This window comes from Plecotus auritus (assembly GCF_963455305.1).
Source record: "Plecotus auritus genome assembly, chromosome: 8".
NCBI lineage: Eukaryota > Metazoa > Chordata > Mammalia > Chiroptera > Vespertilionidae > Plecotus > Plecotus auritus.
Genome location: NC_137782.1, coordinates 36,337,941 through 36,362,144, shown reverse-complemented (window position 1 = coordinate 36,362,144; position 24,204 = coordinate 36,337,941). Strand labels below are relative to the sequence as shown.

Sequence of the window (24,204 nt, the reverse complement as noted above, 5' to 3'; positions counted from 1 at the left end):
TGAGGGCCTCCTTCAGGCCACAGACTCTCTTGCATGTTGAGGTTCCAGGGCAGATGGCTTTTACTGTCACTAGAAATGAAGAATCTGTAAGATGAGGCTGAAAATGCAAAGAAGAGATATATAGGGGACAAGAAACAGCCTGCTGCCAGGGTCAGCTGATTCCATTTTCTAGTGTTTGAACTAAAGAGCATCAGTCCTTTCTTCTGAGTTCCTGAACACACTTTGAATTAAGGGAAACTGATAGTTAACTAGTAGAGATGCCCACTTGCTAAACAACATTAATACTCAAATTTCTGGACTATTGCATGCACACACAAGCACACACACCTAAGCACTAGTATGCAGCCTCATGTCACTGTCAAAACAGTTCTCTATTGTCTCTAAAATAATAATATGAACTTAGACCTGTTTTTAAAAAGGCACACCTTCCAACCTTAAATTCTTTGATAACTGAGGGTCCTCTTTTTTTTTTTTTTATTGCAGTTAGTATGCCTTCCTATAAAGGTTTACTATGTTGGCAACTTCACATTACTAAGCTAGAAGAGTGAATGATCATGGCTTCAGAAGCATTTAGATTGAGTGCATCGCATTTTGGAGTCTGGTGAAGTACACAGATGGTGTGCACATTCTCTTATTACACATAAGCCTCTCCCTGCTGCGTCCTCTTCTCAGCTGTGTTCCACGCAGACAGAGCTGGTGAATAACTCCCCTTCATATATGCAGAAATATCCTTTTTGAAATCTCTAAGCCCTATAGATTTCTGAATGAAATTGAGAAAACAATTCCTTTTTTTGAATGTTGAGCAGTACTTAAAATACAGTAAAATTTAAGTTAGATTAAAAATATGGCAAGTAGCCCTGGCTGGGTGGCTCAGTTAGTGGGAGCATTTTCTCCTACACCAAAAGGTTGTGGGTTCAATTCCCAATCAAGGCTAGGTTTCGGGTCCAATCCCTGCTCAGGACACACACGGGAGGCAAACAGATCAACGTTTCTCTCACATTGTCGATGTTTCTCCCCCGCCTTCCTCTCTCTCTAAAAAATCAATGAAAACATATCCTTGGGTAAGGATTAAAAACAAAAACATGACGGGCGTGTACCCCCATTATTTGGAAACTTAAATAAGTATATAGTATCTAGGACTTTATAGAGGTATTTATGATAAACAATGGTTTGGGGAAAGAATGTTCTCAATTGAATATAAATTAATGAAAAGTAATCTTTAAGATGTATGACAGACAAAATAGCTTCTTTTTGAGTTTTAGTACATTTAGAAGCAATCAAGTTATGCAGCAATTTAAGGGGAGAAATTGTTCCCGCTGTCTGAGAATGCACATGGTAAGTGAGGAATCTTTCCATAATGTTTATGCTCTGGGCTTGGTTAGCTCCCTAGCACATCAGAAGAACACAGCCCAGATCATCTGTCCTTCATATTTAATTCAGTTTGTTTGCACACTGCATCCTTTACTCATTGTTTCCCAAAAAGCAATTTCAGGAAAGATAAAATTATGAGAAAATACTTTTCAGAACTGGATGTGCTGATAACAAAACAAAGGATATGGATAGGAGTCTTTGGAGAAATAAAAATTACTCTCCTGTTTTGTTCATGTCTAAGTATTATCTGATTAGTATCGAAGGTGAACATATTCATGCACGTAGATGGGAATTGCCTTCTCTGTTTTCAAAACTGAGAGAAGAGAACAAAGACTAAAAAAAAAGTATATTCAAGATTCCAAAAAGCTATATTGTATAACCACAAAACCGATGAAGCTTTGTTGCATTTAAAGTAAAACTATGTGACTGAAGGGATGTGTGGGGAAAGATCAAATGAAAAGCAAGGATAATTAACTTCATTTATAAAACACGTCACTTCCAAAGTGCTGAAATAATTACAAAGAACTATTTAATAGTGGCTCTCATAGGTTCCTTGGAGTCCTCTGATAGTTACTTTTTTTATTTGGTAAATACAGACAATAGTAATGTGAAAGGATCTCTCAAATATATTCATTGATTCACTTGTTCAAGAACACTAAGTCACTGCCTTCCTCAGTTCCACTCCTAGGCAATTTTCTCTTCCTGTCCTACTAATAATGGATAATGCGAAGACAATTTGAGTTTATTGTCATAATTATTTTTTTCAAAAACTGGATATTTAAAGCCTGGATAAAAGTAAATGTGAAATGGGTGTTTTAAATGGCTCCAATGTACACTTAAGCAAAGTGTGGGGATCCAATGTAATCTGGAATACATTGACATCACTTCTGCAAGATCCATAGTCTACCTGCTTGAAGATTAAAACCAAATTTGAATGTGAATTCCTCCCTTTCTTTCTGCCCTCCCCTTCTTCCTTCCAAAAGTATTAACTGAACACCTACCATATGCCAGAAACTGTTCTAGGCATTGGAGATACTGCAGTGAACAATACCACACACATACATGTGCACACCCACACATGCACACACAAAGGTAAATATGTATTTCCAATGATGGCAAAGAAAGTAGCGGGGAGAGAGATGATGCTCATGTGTGTGGGTGTGGCCTCACTGAGGTCACTTTGAAAGAGGTAAGGGAACAAGTCAAGCCTTCCCTCTGCCCATAAGCTTCCTATCCCTCTCACCTTTCTCCACACAGTGCATTCGCTGACTCCTCTCACCTTACAGTGTGAACATCACTTTCTCTGGGCAGCTTTCTGTAACTGCTCCACTGCAAATCAATCCCTCCCTCCACTGAAATGAGTACTCCTAGGTACTCATACATATATTTCATATACTCTCAACCTTATTAGACTACAAGCTCCTTGAGAATCCTCTATACTCCTTTTTATCACATCTTATGGCTTCTGTTATAGTCTTGGACACAGCAATATTCCAACCAATGGCTCTGGAATAAATAATTAGTCAATACTATATACTAAATGTTTGTATCCCTCCCTACCCCATTCATATGTTGAAGTCTTAAATCCCTGAATGATGGTATTAGGAGGTGAGACATTTGGGAGATGCTTAGGTTGTAAGAGTAGAGCCCTCAAGAATGGGATTAATGCAACTGGTAAAAGCAAGCACATTGTATAGGGACAACTAGCAGAACTGAGTAAAAGCAAAGAAATTATAGCGAGCAGATGGGATGGCCAGTTGCAGAACTTAATATAATTTGTATTATGCTGTGTTGTTTTGGTGTGGCTTCTTCAGTTAACATGATGTTGTGAGATTCTTGTAAATCATTGTGTCTGACTGTAGTTTTTTTTATTTTCTCTGCTTATAATTTTCCTTTATATAGGTATTATAAGAGTATGTTTAGGTCTTGTGGGGAAGATGCACTTAGAAAGGAAAATACTGACTAATAGACAGTGGGTAACAAGGGTCGGGGTGCGGCTCAGAGACCACCAGTGAACAGGAGAAGGGCTCCTCTGTTTTCTGGGAGGGAAAGAATTATGACCAGTTGGTTAATGTTTTTTTCAGTGAAGTAGGAGCTCTCTTCTTGGAGAAGAGAGCAGAAGAGGTAGTGTCAGGAAGGGAAGGGACACAGAAATTATAGGAAATAGCTACTGTTAGGAAAATTCACAGACTTCCAAGAGATTGTTGAGTCTGGGCAGGGCTTGAATGTAAGCCCCCAGAATGTCTGGGCATAAAGGGCAGTGGGGAAACACCACCTAGAATAGAATTCCTTCTGCAGCCACAGGCATCCTCAGTTTAACAGCAGGGGAGGGAGATAATACTTAGTATAATGATGAACTTAAACAACCTATATAAAAACTCTGGCTCTGCTACTTACTGGTGGCCAGTAAGATGGCTAATCCTCCCAAACCAAGCACAGTTTCCTCATCTATAAAATAGAGATAATATTTATTTTAAAACATTTGTTGTGATAATTACATATAGCATCATATGTCAAAATCTTGGCATGCAACAGAGACCCAATTTTGAAGTGTCATTAAAAAATGTTCTCAATGGAATAACAATAAAACCACAATGACATTGTTCAAAAGAATATTCTCCATGCCTTCATCCTGGACTAGCTGGAGAATGCTGAGTATACTCATGGAAAGAATGCCTAGAATGTTGTATTAGGAACATCAGAAGGTAAAGCTGGCCCTTACATTTACAATATCAGATGTACTTCTAAGAGCATCAGTCAGCCACCAGCAGAGGCAGCTAAGAAAGACAACCAACCACAGGGGTGGGTGCAGAGGCTCAGACCAGAATGCCAGATGAAATACCTGTCCTCTAACCTCCCATCTGAGAGGCTATGAGGGCATATGCCAGGAAAGGTTGGAAAGGTTTAGGACTACAATGGGAGAGGCTCCGGTCACTTCCTCAGCCTCATCTGTCACCCTTCATCCCCCATCATCACCAGCCAACTCCAAGCTCCAGGTATTTAAAATCAAGTGCAATCACACACACACGGATGCAGGCATGCATGCACGTTTGCACACTTATTCTGTGTCCTGGCTACTCTCTCTTACTGGAGTACTCCTCCTTTCCCCGTTTCCTGGTTAAATCTTACTCCTCTGCTCTCAGGGATGACAACCCCTTTTCTAGGAAACTCCTTGAAACCCTTAGACTGGATCAAGAACCCACGTAGGACTCGTACATAGCTTCCCAAACACACCATTTTCATGCCCTTTGATTAATATTTTAGGTATTCATCTCCTTCCCTAGACTGTGGGCTTCTAGAAACAGGAATAGATCTTATACCTAGCACAGCACTGGGCATATAAAAGGCATTCAATAAATGCTTGTTCATGAAAGGATGAAAACTGTATGAAAAAAGAAAGAAACATAAGCCATCCCAGGTGATATATTTTTGTTAATGACAAATAATTATTTTAATTGAAGATGTAAATGCAAAATTTCAACTATTTCTAAGTCATAAATTTCTAGTGCTTTTCTTGAAGCTCCTACCTATCCCATTCAGAATAAACCCTAAGACACACAAAAATCTGATTAGCCACTTATGTAGCCTTATTTTTAAACATTGTTAAGTAACAATAGAAGTAACTGATTATACCAAGTGCTTCAATTTTTTTAGGGGCTTTCCACTCATTTTCCTGTATAGAAGAGCAGAACTCAATCATTGTCACAAATGTTCCCATCAAGGTGCACTTACACATTAAAATGTATATCTGGCATTTCCTAATGAGTCTGGCACAGTTTGTTTTGTTACCAGAACAGCGTCCTTCCATTCAAAGCACCTCCTTTACAAGGCTGATCTGTGACTGTCCTGAAGTCTGTACCCTTCCTGAATGACATGCATCCAGCCCATCATCGAATTCCTACCAGTTACTAATAATATTAGTTATATTGGTTATATGAAGTCACAGAAAAGGAGAACATTGTTTCTTTTGCCACCAGCAGCTTGCTTGATTTGTTAGAAATATGATAGCTGGGGATACTGTGCTGAAATTCTTAGCACTTATATCTGTGAACAAAAATTAGGGCCTCTTTGGAGCTACTGTCAAAAGAAACCATCAGTGCTGAAAGGGTAGGAGCGTGGAAACGCTGACCATATGCTGGTGGCTCATAGACGGTATGTGCAGCCATAGAGTCTCCTCGTACTCAGGATATAACCAGTTTGCTGCTCAAAAAAAAAATCGTTCTTAGTTCTTTTAAAAATATTTTTTTTTCATGCTTGAATTACCAGGAAAGAATTCTTAGATAACATGTGGGTGGCAGGGATGAGAGAGACAGGCTTGTGAGTCTGCGGTTTACTGTTCAGGAAATACTCAAAGTAGTGGTATAGGCTATTTCATCCTTATTTCGATTTTTATCTTCTACTAGAGGCCTGGTGCATGAAATTCATGCACTCGGTGGGGCAGCACCCCTCAGCCTGGCCTGTGCCCTCTTGCAGTCCAGGAGCACTCGGGGGATGTTGTCAGTTGGACATCCTTAGTGCTGCTGTGGATTGGGGAGAGGGTCCCACCTCCGCTGCTGCATGCCAGTCATGAGCCTGTCTCAGGGCTTCTGGCTGAGCAGCACCCCCCCTGGGGGAGCGCACTGACCACCAGAGGCAGCTCCTGCGTTGAGTGTCTACCCCCTGGTGGTCAGTGCACATCATGGCGACCGGTCATTCTGCCATTTGGTTGATTAGCAATTAGCCTTTAAAAGATTTTACTACCTAGTTTAAACAGCACAGAAGCCTGGCCAAATACCACTTGACAGAAGACCACGTGCCTCTTTCATGTATGTGGGAGATGCATGTGCTTATTAATTCCAGGATAAAGCCATGTTTTTTCATGAAATATAAATTTTACTACAAGGAATTTAAGGTCAGGTTTAATTATCCTAATATGTCTGTCTGAAAGACCTACTGTCTCATGGAAGGAAAAGCCATTTCTCTACCCACCCAACATCAAGTGTTAAGTAAGAAAAACAGGCCAAGAGCTGGAAAATGTACTCCAGATTACAAGGCCGAGAAGCAAGGGTTCCTCATTCCTAATGCAGGGAAGTTGCATCATTTTACTGTGTTTTGTTTGCTAATTTTTAATCCAAGATAGAGACCAGCAAAGCAGATTAAAACCTGAGATGAGTACTGTGGACTATGAAACCCCAATGGGCTTAAAATCGAATAGGTGGGTTTTGAACCTCACAAAACTGTGTGGCTTTGAGACTATACTCAGGGTAAGACTTGGAAGCTGGTCGAGATGCGCAGGTGCTGGGTGTGGTCATTGGCAGCCTTTGCACTAGATAAGCTTGCTTCCCCTGGAAACAAATTTCTATGGAGAGGAAGAGACTGGAGGGCTTCCTTCTCGCCCGGTGTCATGTCAGACTGCTGCTGGGTTTACCAAACTTAGAGGGTCAACTTGTAGGAACTTGTGAGTCATGTTAGCTGGGAAGGCTACTTCAATTTCTTTTAACTTTTGCAACATGTTTTATTGAAGTAGACCTTACAGAATGTGGAGATCATAACTTGCTGTCACAAACTGAACACACTCTTGTCACAAGCACCAAATCAAGAAACAGAATATTACCCACAGCCTCTCCAATCCCTCTCCCAGTCACTCTCACAGGATAACCACAGTTTATATAGTAGTAAATTTTGCCTGTTTTTGCACTTACATTAATAAAAATCATTAACTATTTATTATTTGTGTTTGGCTCAAACCTTTTAGTCAATGCTACATTTGTGAGCTTCATCCATTGTTGCATGTAGAGCCTGTTTCTTCTTGCTGTATAGCTAGCATCCATTGTATGAATATGACACAATTTATCAACTTACTGCTGATGGGCATTTGGGTTATTATAAATGTGCTACTATAAAAATTCTGGTACATATATTTTAGTGGACTTATGCATACATCTCTGTTGGGCATTTAACATGGAATGGAATTGCTATATCTTTCTAAGTTAATTTAGGTGTGTACTACATAATTTATGCTTATTACATTCTACAAAAGGCCTCCAAGACTAAAATTCATTACCTGAAGAATTATTGGTTCTCCATTCATACTTGAACCTTTTGCAGCATGTATTATTATAATAAGTCAATGGCATTGTATCTATTTTAGTAATCAGCATGACCGTTTGCAGATACATGGTACCACATTATTTACTTTGCATTATTGCTCTGGAATTTCTAATGCAATTCCAAGCCATCCTGCACAGTTGTAACTGAGGAATTTGGAAAATTCAGTAATAACAAGCTAGTTCTTATAAACAGGCAATGCACTGCTTCCATCTGGCTCCATATAAAGGCAGGCGGGTAAACAATAAATATGACATATGTGGATACTGATTTTAACAGCAGAAGTTGGAATACGATGCTGTATTATATCATCAAAATGAGAATAATCAAAACCATGGGATAATAAAATCATCATACCTAACTTCATATTTTCATAACTAAAGCTTTTATTTCAGATTTCTGATTTGTATATTGTTTTTATTTTACTTTATGTTTTAAATTTTACCCATTCCTCTACCTCCCTCCCCTTTGGAGATCAAAGCTTGTTCTCTGTATCTGTTTGTTTTGTGTTTTAGATTCCACATCTAACTGAAATCATACGGTTTTTGTCTTTCTCAGTCTGACTTATTTCACTTAGCATTATTTGTTAGTTTCTTATTGATAATTCATGTTTTATATGATGTAATTTAACAGCTTCACACACCAAAGTGGAAGCAGATATTTAGGTAGCTTATATCTCTGCTATTTTCTATAAAAAATTATGAGTAACTACTACAGCTGTCTTTACGAGTCCCTCTCCCTCTCCATCTCTCCATTTCTCCATCTCTTCATCTCTCCGTCTCTCTATTTTGAAGTTCTTTATAGTCTCCTAATCACCTGCTTATCCAGGAGTAACAGGTTTGTATGTCATTTAGTATCAATTTCCCTTTCTGACATTATGTACCTGCCAGTAGGAGAAAGAGTACCAGAGGAGTAATTACAAGACATTTACTTCAAAAGCAGTCACTTATTAGCTGTGCCATGATGAGAAGATACAATATGCCCAAGATTTACTTTTTTTGATTCATAAAATAAAAAATTTAAAACTTACATTGTAGGGCTGTTCTATGTAAGAATTAAGATAATGCATGTGAAAACATTCTGTAAGTGGTTAAATGATATGAAAATATAACATATTATGATTGTTATTATGATCTTGTAAAACAGACTCTTTCCAAAGGAAAAACATCATAAAAATTTGGTATCAAACTTAGTATACCCTACTATCTGCCTGCAAGTAATTTCTGAAAATTGTCACACACCACTTAACAATGGGGATATATTCTGAGAAATGCATCATTAGGTGACTTCATCATTGTGTGAACACCATAGAGTGTGCTATACAAACCTAGATGACATAGCTTAATACATGATATAGGTTCAACCTTATATAGGTAGAGCCCATTGATCCTAGGCCTCAAGACTGTACAGGATGTTACTTTGCAAAACAACACGAGATATAACCAAGTATAAGAAGGAATGATGCAATGAAAACACATAGTAAACATGAGGTGAATGAAGTTGCTGCCTGTATGACGCAGCATATTGTTTAACAGCAAACCTCTTTTTTTTTATAAGTAGAAAGGGTACACTCTTAAATAATGATAGAAGTATAGTGTAGTGACTACATAAACTGGTAACATAGTTCAGTATCATTGTGAAGTGTTCTGTACTGTATATAATGGGACCTGCTATGCTTTTACACACTGGCAGGGCAGCAGCTTTGTTTACACCAGCATGAACTTAGGCATTGTGCTATAACATTACAACTGCTTTGATGCCACTTGGTGATAGGAATTTTTCAGCTCCATTACAACCTTATGCGACTACTATCCTATATATGGTCCTTTGCTGACAGAAATATTTTTATGTGACACATGATTATAAGTTGTATTATCAACATTATTCTCATTCACAAAAGGCAGACTGGCCCTGACTACATTATCTACTTGGTTTTAGAAATCACTTTTTTTAATATAATTTTTTTCTTTATTGATTAAGGTATTACATATGTGTCTTTATCTCCCCATTGCCCCCCACCCCACTCATACCCTCACCCCCCTCGTGTCTGTGTCCATTGATTAGGCTTATATGCATGCATACAAGTCCTTTGGTTGATCTCTCCCCTTACCCCCACCCTCCCCTACCTTCCCTCTGAGATTTGACAGTCTGATTGATGTTTCTCTGTCTCTGGATCTGTTTTTGTTCATCAGTTTATGTTGTTCATTATGTTCCATAAATGAATGAGATCATGTGATATTTATCTTTCTCTGCCTGGCTTATTTCACTTAGCATAATTCTCTCCAGCTCCATCCATGCTGTTGCAAATGGTAGTAGTTCCTTCTTTTTTACCGCAGCATAGTATTCCATTGTGTAGATGTACCACAGTTTTTTAATCCACTCATCTGCTGATGGGCACTTAGGCTGTTTCCAAATCTTAGCTATAGTAAGTTGTGCTGCTATGAACATAGGGGTGCATATATCTTTTCTGATGGGTGTTTCTAGTTTCTTGGGATATATTCCTAGAAGTGTCATCACTGGGTCAAATGGGAGTTCCATTTTTAGTATTTTGAGGAAACTCCATACTGTTCTCCACAGTGGCTGCACCAGTCTGCATTCCCACCAGCAGTGCACAAGGGTTCCTTTTCCTCCGCATCCTCACCAGCACTTGTCATTTGTTGATTTATGATGATAGCAATTCTGACAGGTGTGAGATGGTACCTCATTGTCATTTGATTTGCATCTCTCTGATGATTAGTGACTTTGAGCAGGTTTTCATATGTCTCTTGGCCTTCCTTACATCTTCTTTTGAAAAGTATCTATTTAGGTCTGTTGCCCATATTTTGATTGGATTGTTTATCTTCCTTTTGTTAAGTTGTATGAGTTCCCTGTAAATGTTGGAGATTAAACCCTTATCGGTGATAACATTGGCAAATATGTTCTCCCATACAGTGGGCTTTCTTGTTGTTTTGTTGATGGTTCTTTTGTTGTGCAAAAGCTTTTTATTTTGATGTAGTCTCATTTGTTTATTTTCTCTTTAGTTTCCATTGCCCTAGGAGCAGTATCAGTGAAGAAATTGCTTCGGCATATGTCTGAGATTTTGCTGCCTGTGGATTCCTCTAATATTTTTATGGTTTCCCGTCTTATGTTTAAGTCCTTTATCCATTTTGAGTTTATTTTTGTGTATGGTTTAAGTTGGTGGTCTAGTTTCATTTTTTTGCATGTATCTGTCCAATTTTCCCAACACCATTTATTGAAGAGACTGTCTTGACTCCATTGTATGTTCTTGCTTCCTTTGTCAAATATTAAATGAGCATAGTGGTTTGGGTCAATTTCTGGGTTCTCTATTCTATTCCATTGATTTATATGTCAGTTCTTGTGCTAGACATCACTTTTTAATAATGTTTATTTAAAAATTTTAAAAACAGAATCTCCATAATAATGATGTACCTAAGCTTAGATTATAAATAAGAAAAAAACTATAGAGAGTGACAAACTTCTCAGGCTTAGGAATGTTACCTTTTGGGAAAAATATCCATTTTAATTCACATTACTGAGTTTCCCTGGTTTTAAGATTAGCTAGCACAAATTTTTCAACAATTTGAGTAATGCCAGGAAATCACAGCAAGTTAAATTTTTTTCAGTGTCTAGCAGATAATGGAAGGATTGTTAATATTTATTCTTGAGGTATTTTCAAGAAAGGAGTTATTCCAACCCAGTTCCTTCTACTAGCAACAGTTTTGCAACTATGGACCTTACATTTGAAATACAAAAAGTCACTTCTAACTTATATAGAATCCATAACATACAAACACAATGGTCATGAAACTTATCAACCAAATATTACCTCATTAATATATCTAAAACAATTACAACACAAGGAACTAATTGATATTTTATTGTCTGACTAGAGGCCCAGTGCACAAGTTCATGCACGGGGTCCGTTGGCCTGGCCTGTGGGATCAGGCCAAAACCGGCTCTCCAACATCCCCTGAGGGGTCCTGGATTGTGAGAGGGTACAGGCCAGGCCGAGGTAACCCCGCTGATGCACAATTGGGGCCAGGGGTGTGGGAAGTTGGCCATCCAGGGAGGGACCATGGGAGGGCTCCAGGGCATGTCCGGCCTGTCTCACTCAGTCCTGATTGGCTGGACCCCAGCAGCAAGCTAGCCTACCAGTCAGAGCATCTGCCCTCCTGGTGGTCTGTGCATGTCATAGCAAGTGGTTGAGCAGCTTTAGCATATTATTAGCATATTACGCTTTGATTGGCTGAACAGATGAACGTACGACTTGGCATATTAGGCTTTTATTATATAGGATTATACTCATGGAAAAAATATATATATATATAAAGCCTGAAAAATGAAACAGATTTAAAGCATATTATTTTGTAGTTGGAGTACAAGTGGTTTTTATTTATTTTTGAATACTTCAAATATTACCCAAAATGTTATTGATCGTGGACTAATCTTACAATACAATAGTATCAATTTTAAAATAATGTACATGTCAATATTTGTATTTTTTATAAGAATAAGTTTTCTTCATTTATATTTTACTTTGATTTTGCTTTATAAGGTGATTTAAAATTATATGATATCACCTTCAGTTAATTGCTATACACTGTTCTCACATCAAAGTAAACCAAAGCCATACATGCTTCCATCATAATAAGGTACAGCATATACAGTCTTGGCAATTCTTGTAATTTGAAATTTTGTACTTAGGAAAACCCTTAGCATGTGTCAAAGAACAGAGTATCTTTGAAAATGAACACTTCAGTTGCTATAAAACTAAACATTCCATATGCAATCTTCTTTAAAGTTGGGGGGGGGGGGGAAACAGAGAATCCTCACATAATTATTTCCCAGTTCAGTAAATCAGACATATACATTAACCTTGAAGAATTTTATAGTAATAGGTAGAAGTGATTTAAAGATCCATGGCTGATCTTCTCTGTTACTTCATCAAAGCTTTTACTAAATTGGGTAATAAATCATGTCATTTAGAGAATTAAATGTATTATCTAAAGTCATATACTCTTTTTCGTTTTTACTTACTAAAGTAAAAATACATCTGCAAGTTTATTTTTAAATTTCCACCCAGTTCAATTTCACTATGTGGTAACATAATGTCAAAGAAAATGACAGGCCAAGTGACAAAGGAATCAGATAAATGTGAACACATGTCATTAAGGAACTCTCTTGGCATGCTAAAAGTTTTAACTGAAAGTGACAATAAATTAAGAAGTACCATGAATATAAAATGAAAACCCTGCCTTTGCGAATCCTTTGTACATAGTATTCAATCTGTCATTATAAATTCATAAAATTTACAGAGCCAAACTAAACAAAATAGTCATTATGTAAAATTTTTATTTTTCTATGTATATCAAGAAGAAGGTGTTTAGGGGAACTCACTTAGAGATGCAATATGGCTCTAGTAGCAAAGGCATCTGGGAAATGTTGGACTCCATATTTAACCTTTTGCGATTTTAACTCTCTGTGGCCTCAGGCTTGGCTGACTACCCAGAAAACCAGAATGCAGTCCAAAGATAAAGGTCATGCCCCAGGAAGGAGATTAATGAATGTATACAGTGTGGATAACTGCCTGATGTTATCTGTTAACTTAGAAATGCATTGTTCTTTCCGGTGGTCTAAGCTACTACCCACCATATGTTTTTACTATTAACCCTCTATAAAAAAGATACTCTGTCCTGGGAGGGGGTGGATTTATTCCAGGCTGCTACCACTGGGAGTGCAGCTGCTTTGTTCATAAATGTAAGCTCCTAATAAAGCTCTTATGAATTTGAATAAGGCTATGTGTCAGTTCTTTGGAATTGATCCTAAATCTAGACTCTTGGGGCTTTCCTCCAACAAGGTGCTATTATGCTGAGGTAGAAGGACTACAGAGAATTAGAAATAAAGTAATATGCTCTTAGCTGAATTATTATTTGGGGGTAAACAAAGTTTTAAAAATAAGTTAGAGAAAACATAGCAGATTGGAAATGTGAACTCATCCTTTCTCCTTGATAATAGATCCTTTGTCTTACTGCTAAAAAATGAATAAACAAATGGAAGTGCATAAATGCATAAAGACAAGGCATGAAAGAAGAAATGATAGCAGATAAAATAACACAGTTTTGAAACTGGAAAATGGATAAGTTGTGAGTCAAGCATAGCAGATTGTGCCTTCTAGTTCCCTTAAAATGTCCCATTCTTTTCACCATCACATTTGTTCAGTATTTCATCCTTTTCTAAGTGTCATAGAATGCCTTTGTTTAAACTCTTGTTTCTTTTTACATTCTAGTTTCTTCAGAAGTTATGAGGTCAACCATTAAAAGCCACTTGGTCAAAAAAATAATGTCAGATGTTCTCAATATTATTCATAATTAGATATTACAAGTAGGAATAGTCAGGCCCCATACTAGATGAGAAAAGTTCAGGGAAGCTGCAGGAATGAAGTGGAAACATCCATTGTGACTTTGTTCACAATGTTTTCAGAATCCAAGTAGGGAAAGGAGAATGAGCTACACATGAGAACAGTGTGGGAGGCAAGTCAGCTGTGATGAAGTGGAAGAAGAGGCCTTGAGTAAGCTACTTTGGCAATCTTTAGGAGCTGTCCAGGGTGGTATTTGTTATTCCAACCCCAGAGCTATGGGAGAGTAAACTCCAGAGAGTGCTAATGGACAGGCCAACTGCAATGTGATGGTCTGGCTAACTTTGAGGATAATGATTCAAGTTGTGAAGAGGCACTAAGATGGCCAGTTGTTTCATCTGGAAAAACATGCACTCAAAAATCTACCATGAGAAGGCAGAACGTGGTAAACTCCCTTAGGGAACTTTGTCTGCTGTCCAGTATGGCAGCCACTAGCCATATGTGGTTATTGAGCACGTGAAATGTGCTAAGTGAGGAACTAAGTTTTAATTTTATTTAGTTTTAATTATTGTTTAATTTAAACAGACACATGTGACTAGTGACTACCATATTGGACTTTGCAGTTCTAGATTTCAAAACAAAACAAAGACACACACAGACACACACACACACACACACACACACACACAATAAAAGCCTGAGGAATGTTATTTGTAGCCACATAACTCCTAGTGGTCTGGAAAGTGGTTCAATCAAGTCCTACAGGGTCCTCACCTAATATAGACCACCCTCCAATGATGTGATCACTTCCCTCTTTCCCATCCTCTACATATCCTTTACTCTCTCTCCTCCTTCCCTCATAAAACACTACAGCATCTCCACCAGGTCTATCTCACTCTCATCCATGACTCCTACAATCTAAACAAGTAACCCAGGTGTCTGTAGCTCTTCAGTTTATTTGTTATGAATACTATGTTATATTCTCCTTTTTAAGTGCTAATATTACATTTACATATATAACATTCACGTATGCTCTTTGGAAGTGTTTACCATTATTTCTTACATGAACACTTGTTTTGATTTATTTAGAACTGTTTCAAACACAGGTTTTTAGAACTGCAACCACCTCATCAAACAAGGACATCTATCTGTTGTATATCTGTTATTCAAACATGTTTTCTTGCTTCACATATTATATGATTTGTTCTTTTCTCTTTATACTTCTCTATATTTTCTGTAAAAAAGTTGTTAGGCAAGATATCTGTTTGCTGGAAAATTAGATGTCAGTTCTGTTCAGTTTTAATTTATATGTTTTGTAACTGGATCACCAATATAAATAATTCATCTATCCATCATTTTACCAATTGACAGGGACAAAATAGGCAGTAATAGCTTATATACTTTATTTGTATGTATTTTTCATTATAAGAACCATCTTTTCTGGACTGTTATCACATATTTAAAGCACGGGTATATTCTGCAACATAACTCCACATTTATTACTTTCTATTCTAGCAAAGAATTATCTCATCTCCAAATGAATAAAAAAAATAGAGAAAAAGAAATAGGGACAAGGTGAGAACAAGAGGAGAAAAGACAAGAGGTTCTGGAATTTCTCTAAAGAAAGCAAGATGCAGCAGCTGTTTGAAGAAAATGCAGGACTGGGGTGGGACCTAGATGGTAAGTATATCCTATGGAGGGTGTGCTTAAGGAATCGGTTAGAAAGCAGAGGCACTGGGAAATGATGTGGGTCTGGGCAAGGCCTCGGGAGTCCAGGAGGCTCTGGGAAGGCAGAGGTGAGCAGACAGTAAGAAATGTCAAAGAAGGGCTTTAGGCACAGAGAAGGCAGTATGATGGGGAGATATCTGGCTTCGTGAGAGTCATTGATGATGCTACCGATAGCCGATAGCCTGCATAATGTTTTAATTCATCTCTGAAAAAAATTAAAGAAGAAAATATTTTACCTGTGATGTCCTGAATACCGTGGGCCCCGGATATGGCCTATTCCTCGGCAGCCTGGAGTAGGACAGACAGCTTGGCCTGGCAGGATTTTCACATCCTTTGCTCCTTCAGGAAGTAAAAGAAACACCCTTAGCAAAGAAGAACTGGAAAGACTAAAATATGTAAATGATATTCATTGAGACTTTACAAATTCAAAATAAGTTATCACAAAAACCATGTATTGGGTACTTGTGATGTTTTATAAAATGACTGAGCAGAAAAATATCATTTCTGTAACAGATAACACTAATAGCAGCTAATATCAGACGCAGAGCAAAATAAATAAACATTGAAGAAATTATTTAAAAAAAAACAGTTGTGAGAACATTCACTTATCTCTTTCAGAGAATAGTACTGGCAAAAGCAATACAGCCATGAGGTGAGAATGTGAGGGGGTGAAGTCTGGTTTGTGGTTTCCCATTATACTACTCCCACTGACCACAGCAACGCACCCCCAAATGCTAGACAGAAACAGGGTGAGCAATTGTGCATGCCAAAGACAGCGAACGAAACGGGGCCCTACCACGTGCTTCCTCAATCAGTTATCACAGCTATCTGAAGAAAGAACTGCCTGACCCGTACTACACACACCACACTATGCACACTGCCCACACCACACACCACACTACCCACCACACTATGCTTTATATAACCACTTCAGAGATGAAGTCTGTCAAGCACAAGAAGCAATCCATCTCTAAAGATTATCAGGATTTAACCCCCTTGCTCTGTTCTGAGACTTCCCTCAGTCTGCTCTCCTTCATTATCCCTCTCCCCAACAGATATATCAGCTCCTAGAATGCTCTACCCCCTACTGTCAGATATCTGGGTCTCACTTCCCTGACAGTCCCACATTCTCCTTCTCTCTCCCCAGTTCTCGTACTTCCACTTCCTGTGCAAGCTCCCCATTTCCTGTCCTCATTTCATGGTTTCTCTATTCTCACTCTAACTCTGTCTGGCTGCTGCCTGGAGAGAGTACATTCTGAGCTTTCTTCTGGAGAAAATGTTCACTTTCTCAGCCCCATGTGTCTCAGATTGGCAGGGAAGCCAGTGCCTTCCTCTCCTCCCAGCATCTCTCCTGGACCACATTTCTTTCATATTCTTCAATACTTCAGTTCTTCTGAGGCTGACTCTGTGGGGCTCCCTCATCACTGGCCCTCTCATTGCTCACACCTGTCTGCCTGTCAGCCATGCCACTCAGAGAAGACTGCAGCCCTCAGTCACTGGGTTCTGTTCTGTCCCAGCTCCAGCAATACCCGAAGCATCTCAATATGCACAGTCATAGCGTCCCATATGCTGCCCTCACAGATCATTAACCAACTCATCTCCAGTGGCTTCTTCCCTGGATCCATCTGGGCCAAACACAAGGAAAACCCTCTGGATCTTGTCAGCACTAAAATGACACTGCATCTAAAGTCATTAAGCAAACAGTCCATCTAACTACAAAATCCTATCCTTCCAGATTGCTTGCTCGGGTATCCCACCCAACTCCTGATGATGTTTTCAACACCTCTGGAATTTCCAGGCCACTAATTTCCCTTCTTTCCCCACCATCAGTCATCAGTCCCCACTTATCATAACTCCCTTCCCTCGTCTTAGATTCTATCAACCTCTATGGCAAATAACTTAAATTCCCTTCCCTCTCTGACCTTATCACAAGTGCCTGGGGGGTAGGAGAAGCCAACCATGGACCAAATTTACTATCCTGCTGCTCTGTGTTTTGTGTAACTAAGTTCTCCTGGGAAAAATTACACAACAGTGCAGACTGTTACCAAAACTACTTCCTCTCTTCAATACCACATGGACTCCTCTAAACTCTCCAAACCTTCCACCAACCTCCACCCTTCAGCTCTCAGTAGCTGAGTTTGCCTGCTACTTCACCGAGACACCAGGAGATCGCTCCCCTAAACACCATCATTTCCTCCTTCCTTCCCCTCACAATGCAGGGAGAATTTCCTCTTCAATCACCATTTATGTTTGAAGCATAGCTACCTCATTCTCCAGGATCTTTTAGGTGATTGGATATTCTAATCACTCCTGGACATTTGAATCCTTTCTACCAACATTTAAACCTACTCCAGTTTCTCCAATTACAAAAAGAAATGAAGACAAAAACAGAAAATAAAAGCTTAACACTCTACTTGGAACCCATATTTCTCTTTACTGCTGTTCACTCTTTCCCCCTTCATAGACAAACTTCTCAGAGAAGTTATCTTTATTTCTTCGCATCTTGCTTCTCAAATCACATCAGCCTATCTTCTGAGGTGAGTAATGACCTTTACGCATTAAGTCCAACATACACTGCAGAGTATACATCACACTCGATGTCTTGGTACTATTAATCACTGTCTCCTTCTTGAATTGTTACTGTCCACTGGCTTTGGTGACATCATACTCTGACAATTTCCCTTTGCCAGCTATTCCTCCTCTAGTTAACCTTAAAATGTCACAGAGCCTCACATTTTGTTCTTGGGCTATCCATTTCAACACTTCATTTATCAACTGTATGCTACAGAAGCTCATAGACTATAGCCCCAACATTCTTTATGTTCCAGGCCAGTACTTCTAACTCCACACATCCAACTCCAATACCTCTCTACTGGGATCTCTCAAAGGCATTTAAAACTCAACATGTTCAAAACTGAAGTCATCATCTTGTCCCCTAACCTTCTTTTCTGCTAGAGCTGCTCATTCCAGTAAATCACATCACACTCCATTCCAGAAACCTGGAATAATTCTTGACATCTCCTCTCTCTCATTTCACTCTGCCTCAACTTCCAATCGATTCTCAATCTCTTAAATATTTATTTAGCATGCCAATTTTTCTTCATCACTGCCATGACTGACCTAATCCAAGTCATCATCATCTCCTTGAAGGATTTCTGCAGCCATTCTTGACTCATTCCAACCTATTCTCCTACTTGCAACCAGAGTGCATTTTCAAAACATAAGTCTAATCTAAGCAATAGTTTCTTATTGATGTTTGAATTACATCCAAAATCTACATCCTGGTCTACCTGATCTGATTCCCATATACCTCTTCAACTATATCTCATTTGATTTTCCTCTGTATTCAATATTCAGCATCCAAACTGGTCTCTTCCTGCTTCTTAACCTACCAGGTTCTTCCACAATGGAGGGCATGTGCATATTGGGATGACCTTCCTATTTCTAAGCCTAGATAACTCCCATTTATATTTCAGATCACAGTTACATTTCACGTCCTCAGGCTGCCTTACCTAGAGTATGTTAGGTTCTCATTTCATACAACATTTACTGATATACAAATTGAATGTTTATTTGTTTAATGTTTATCTCTTTACTAGACTATGAGCTGCATGCCTATGTATATTTCATTCTTATGTGACCAGTACCTAGTCTGACACAGAGTTGGTGGACACAAGGTTGGTGCTCAATAAACGCTTATTCAATAAACAGATGAGTATCCCACAGCCCTCCCCTCAAGATGCTCTTGGGTAAGAAAAGAGTCTTACACAAAAAAACAGAAATTTGGCCCTGGCTGAAGAGCTCAGTTGGTTGGAGTGTCGTCCTGTACACCAGAAAGTTGCAGGTTCAATTCCTGGTCAGGGCACACACTGAGGTTGAGGGTTTGATCCTCGGTCCCAACTCATGGGAGGCAATCAATCAATGTTTCTCTTTCACACTGATGTTTCTTTCTCTCTCTCTCTATTTCTCTCTCAATCAATCAATCAATCAATAAAAACATACTCTAGGGCAGCCGTGGGCAAACTACGGCCCGCGGGCCGGATCCGGCCCATTCGGCTGTTCTATCTGGCCCGTGGAGCCGAAAGAACGGAGGGTTCTCTTGCTCTCCCCTCCGCTCCTTTACTTTGAATTTATATTAGTTCACACAAACACTCCATCCATGCTTTTGTTCTGGCCCTCCGGTCCAGTTTAAGAAACCATTGTGGCCCTCAAGTCAAAAAGTTTGCCCACCCCTGCTCTAGGGTGAGGATTAAAAAACAATAACCCTGGAGAGACAAAATGGCGGCAGAATAGACGGACGTGTCCTGAGCCTTGTCCCAGAGCAAATAGAGTGAGCGTCTGAAACGAGTGGAATTCAGCCCGAATTGCCAAAGGAGATGCAGCTGGTGAGACAGTTTGCAGCTGGGAAGGGAAGAAGTCCCCTGGATAAAGGTGAAATCAAGGATCTAGGCAAGAGAGTCTGCCAGACCTCTGTGCCCAGAGGGTCAGGGAGAAACGACAGGGTGCCAAGCCCTGTCCCTGAGGACAGGCAAAGTGTCTGACTGTGAAAAAAAGGGACCACAGGACTGCAGGAGGTAGGGGATTTTGGACCTTGGAGTCTGGATTTTGGATCTGAGCTCAGAGGCAGCCCTGAAGGGCTGGCCAGACCGCGCAGTGCTGGCAAGAGAGGAGCTTGCAGGTACGCAGTCCCTCCTCATGCTGGGGCCTGTGCCTTTCTCCATTGAATCTAGTTCATAGGACCTTTCGGATACAGACACTTACCCGTGGCTGAGGTGTGGGAGAAGGTGTGGACTTGTGGAATCTGGGGAGAATAGGGGCTGTCCAGGAGAGGTGGTAGTGAGTATGGTGCTGAGTCATATCTAAGCCCCAATCGCCATTTTCTCCTGAGAGATAGCCCCTCCCTCCAGTCTCCAGGCAACCAATATAGCCACACCCAGATCCAGCCTGAATAATATAAAGAAATCTGAATACTCTCTGAGGTCATAGGAACTGGCCTAAAGAGAAATCTTTAGCCCCAGCAACTGGAAACCGAGAAACAGTACAGTACAGATGACTGGAATCATAAGCCAGCCAAAGGAATGACACTCCACTTTTTTCACTTTTATTTATTTATTTTTTTATTATCCCTTTTTTCTTTTTCTTCTTCTTTGTTTTCCTGTTTTTGTTTGTTGTTTTATTTTCTATTTATTCTCGCATTATTTTTCCATCACTATTTTTGTTTGCTATTTTTAATTTTTAAACCATTTTTGAAATTAATTTTTTTTGTAAATTTATTATTTTTTCTTCTCATTCTCTTTCTTCTCATCCACTTATTCCCTTTCTACTTCCTCAATACTACATTGAGATCCTCCCTATATTCATCCAATTCTTAATCTTATTTTCACTATATAAGCTCAGCCTCTACAGATTCTGCCCTAATCCTTTTTGCTGGGTGTGTGGTGTTTGTATTTTTTTTTTTTTTTTTTGGTTTATCTATTGGTTCTCTGGTGTCTTACATATATATATTCAAATTCTCCTTTTTACTCCTTTGTCTTTTGTCCCTTATCTTTTTCTCTCTCTTCGATAGCATTTGACTCTTTTCTCTGCCCTATCTCTCTTTTCTCAGGTGGTCACTTATATTGGGGTTATTGGTGTCATGAGTACATTTGTGCTTAGTTCCCTCTGTGTTGTGTCTTGTTGAGGTGAGTTTTATCTTGTCTGGCCAAGGGGCTTGAGAGCAAGCCACATAACCAGACACCTGGAGAGGAAACTCCATCCACGAACGGGTCAATAACACCCCAGATCCAACTATAGAGGCAGGAAGAATGTGGCAGTGAGGGAAAGAGTATGAGTGAGTGAGTAAAAGAGGAGCATGTGGTCAGGTGGTGTCTGTGTGTGTGTGTGTGTGTGTGTGTGTGTGTGTGAGAGAGAGAGAGAGAGAAAGAGAGAGAGGCACAGTTAGATCCCACAGGACCTTCAGGGGCAGGCTAATCAGGCTTGCCTAACTATGCAGCTTCTGCTACCATTGCAAACAGAACCGGGAGGCCAGCTTGTCCTTAGAGCCCTAGCCTTATTGAAGGGGAGAGCTGCTGTAACTGGGTTCCCAGCCTCAACTCCACCCAGAGTGCCCTCAGATAACACCTGAGACTCTACAGCCACCCCTGCCAGGGACATACTACCTAGGCTGTGATCCCACAGTCAACGAGGCTCCAGCCACCCTGGGCGCAGGCTCCTGTGAGTTCGGAAGCAGGCTCCCCTATGACCGGCCCAACGCTTTAGCCCAGGGCACTGTAACCATGTGAACAGCAGACATGTGAGCAGCCCACTCATGTCCAAGGAGCAGCAGCCCTGTGAGCAACCCGCCACAGGCCTAAGAGCAGCAGGTTCAGGTGGCCTGCCCCTGTCCAAGGAGCAGCAGCTCTGTGAGCAGCCAGTTCCCCCGTCTAAGGAGCAGCAACCACGCGAGCAGCTAGCCCCATCTGAGGAGCAGCAACCACTTGAGCAGCCCACCCACTACTGAGGAGCAGCAGCCCCACATAGCCGGCCCCCCTCTGAGGAGCAGCAGCTGTGCGCAGCCCACACCCTGCACCTGTCCGAAGAGCAGCAACTGTGCAAGCAGCCCGCCCCCTTCCGAGGAGCAGCAGCTGTGTGAGTAGACTGTCCCTTTCTGAGGAGCAGCAGCCGCATGAACCACCTGCCCCCACCCGAGGAGCAGCAGCTGTGTGAGCAGCCCATCCCTTTCTGAGGAACAGCAGCCACACGAGCAGCCTCCCCCCATCTGAGAAGCAGCAGCCACATAAGCAGACCACCCACTTCCAAAGAACAGCAGCCCAGTGCAGTCCGCACTGGTCCAAGGAGCAGCACCCGCACATAGCCTGCACCTGTCCAACGTGAAGGAGCCGGGTGAGCGGCCCGTCCATGTCCGAGGATCATCAACAGCACGAGCAGCTCACTCCCACATGAGGAGCAGCAGCCGCATGAGCAGGCCGCCCCACGTCCGAGGAGAAGCAGCTGCATGAGCAACCTGCACCTGTACAAGGAGCAGCAGCCCTGCAAGCAACCTGACCCTGTCCAAGGAGTGGTGGCATCATGAGTAGCCCGTCCCATCTGAGGAACAGCAGCAGCACGCAGCCAGCCCCCATCTAAAGAACAGCAGCCACATGAGCAACCAGCCCCTGTCCGAGGAGCAGCAGCCACGTGAGCAGCTGGCACCCCTCCAAGGAACAGCGGACCCGAGCAACCCATCCCCATCCGAGGAACAGCAACCTCATAATCAGCCCACCCCCGTCCAAGGAATAGCAGCTATACGAGCAGCCTCCCCCACCAGCCAGAGGAGGCACCACTGCTGCAAACAGCACCCACCAGAGGAGCCGCTGCCAACTGAGAAGCAACTGCTACCATAACCGCCCGAGAAGCAACTGCAGCCAGAGAAGCCACTGCCACCCCAGGAGCAGCCCCTGCAGAGCTCGACATCTAGATCAGTTGGTGAGATCAAAAATGGATAGACAAAGATACCTGCAAAGGAAAGAAAATGAGGAATTGCAAGAAAGCAGCTAAGTAAAACAGAGGCATGCAATATGTCAGAAAAAGAATTCAGAATAAAGGTCACAGAGTTCATAAACCGGATGGAAGAAAAAATCAACACCTTATGTAAGAAACAAGAAGAAATGGATGAAAAAAATCAACAACTTATGTAAGAATCAAGAAGAAATGAAGAGTGATATAGCTGCAATAAAAAATACCATGGAAAGTTTCAACAGTAGACTAGGAGAAGCGGAAGACCGAATTAGCGAACTAGAAGACAGGGAAGCAAAACACAGCCAAACTGAATTGCAACTTGGGAAAAAAATTAAAAGACAGGAGGAGAGCCTAAGGGAGCAATGGGACAACATGAAACAAAGCAACATACAAATACCGTGTTTTCCCGAAAAAAAGACCTACTTATAGGTTTCCTTCTGAGTGAAATATAAGGCATCCCCTGAAAATAAGGCCCCCAGGCTCTGTCTCAGAATGAAAATTAATTTACCGTAAACTGGTCGCTAGGGCCGCCCCGACTGGTGTCTAGCAACCAGTGACGTTACGTGAAGTCCTGACGTCATGGCTGTGTGGAGGCGGAGTGGAGGTCGGAGTGAGCAGTGAGCGTGGAGCGGGAGAGAGGAGGAGACTTTTGCAGATGCGTGTAGAAGAACAGGAGGATTAGAGCGGACGGGACGCGGCGAAGATGGTGAATGCTGGTCTGTCTCTGGTGACACTGCCTGATGCTCGCAGCCGCCTTCATGATGACTGAAGGTTCTCAGTCAGTGGCAGACCCTGCTCCAGCCCAGATCCAGGCCCTAGCAAGCCCAGTGACGGTCTCCAGGCAGGCCCCAGGGGGTAAATGTCTGATAAAGGGGTAGGGGGGATGTCTGGTGAAGGTGTTCAGTGGCACAGGGGTGAGGGAGGGGGATCACTTAAAATGACACAGGAGGATCAGAGGGGACAATCAAAATGACACAGAAGGGTCAGAGGGGACAATCAAAATGACACAGGAGGGTCAGAGGGAACAATCAAAATGACACAGGAGGATCAAAAGGGGTTACTAAAATGGTAATCACCCCTCTGATTCTCCTGTGCCATTTTGATTCCCCCCTCTGATCTCCCCTGTGTCATTTTGAGTGATCCCCCTCCCCCCACCTTGATACCCC

At 41.0% G+C, this 24,204-nt stretch overlaps 1 protein-coding gene across 1 annotated transcript in view; it reads right to left on the bottom strand.

Annotated features, from left to right (window-relative positions):
- L3MBTL4 (L3MBTL histone methyl-lysine binding protein 4) overlaps positions 1-24,204 on the bottom strand; it is a gene marked incomplete at its 5' end in the record, with an annotated part of 276,294 nt that overhangs the window by 113,761 nt on the left and 138,329 nt on the right. The window contains one exon of the mRNA XM_080684810.1: positions 15,778-15,880. Coding sequence (XP_080540936.1) covers positions 15,778-15,880 — 103 coding nt within the window. The remainder of the gene's footprint in view (positions 1-15,777; positions 15,881-24,204) is intronic.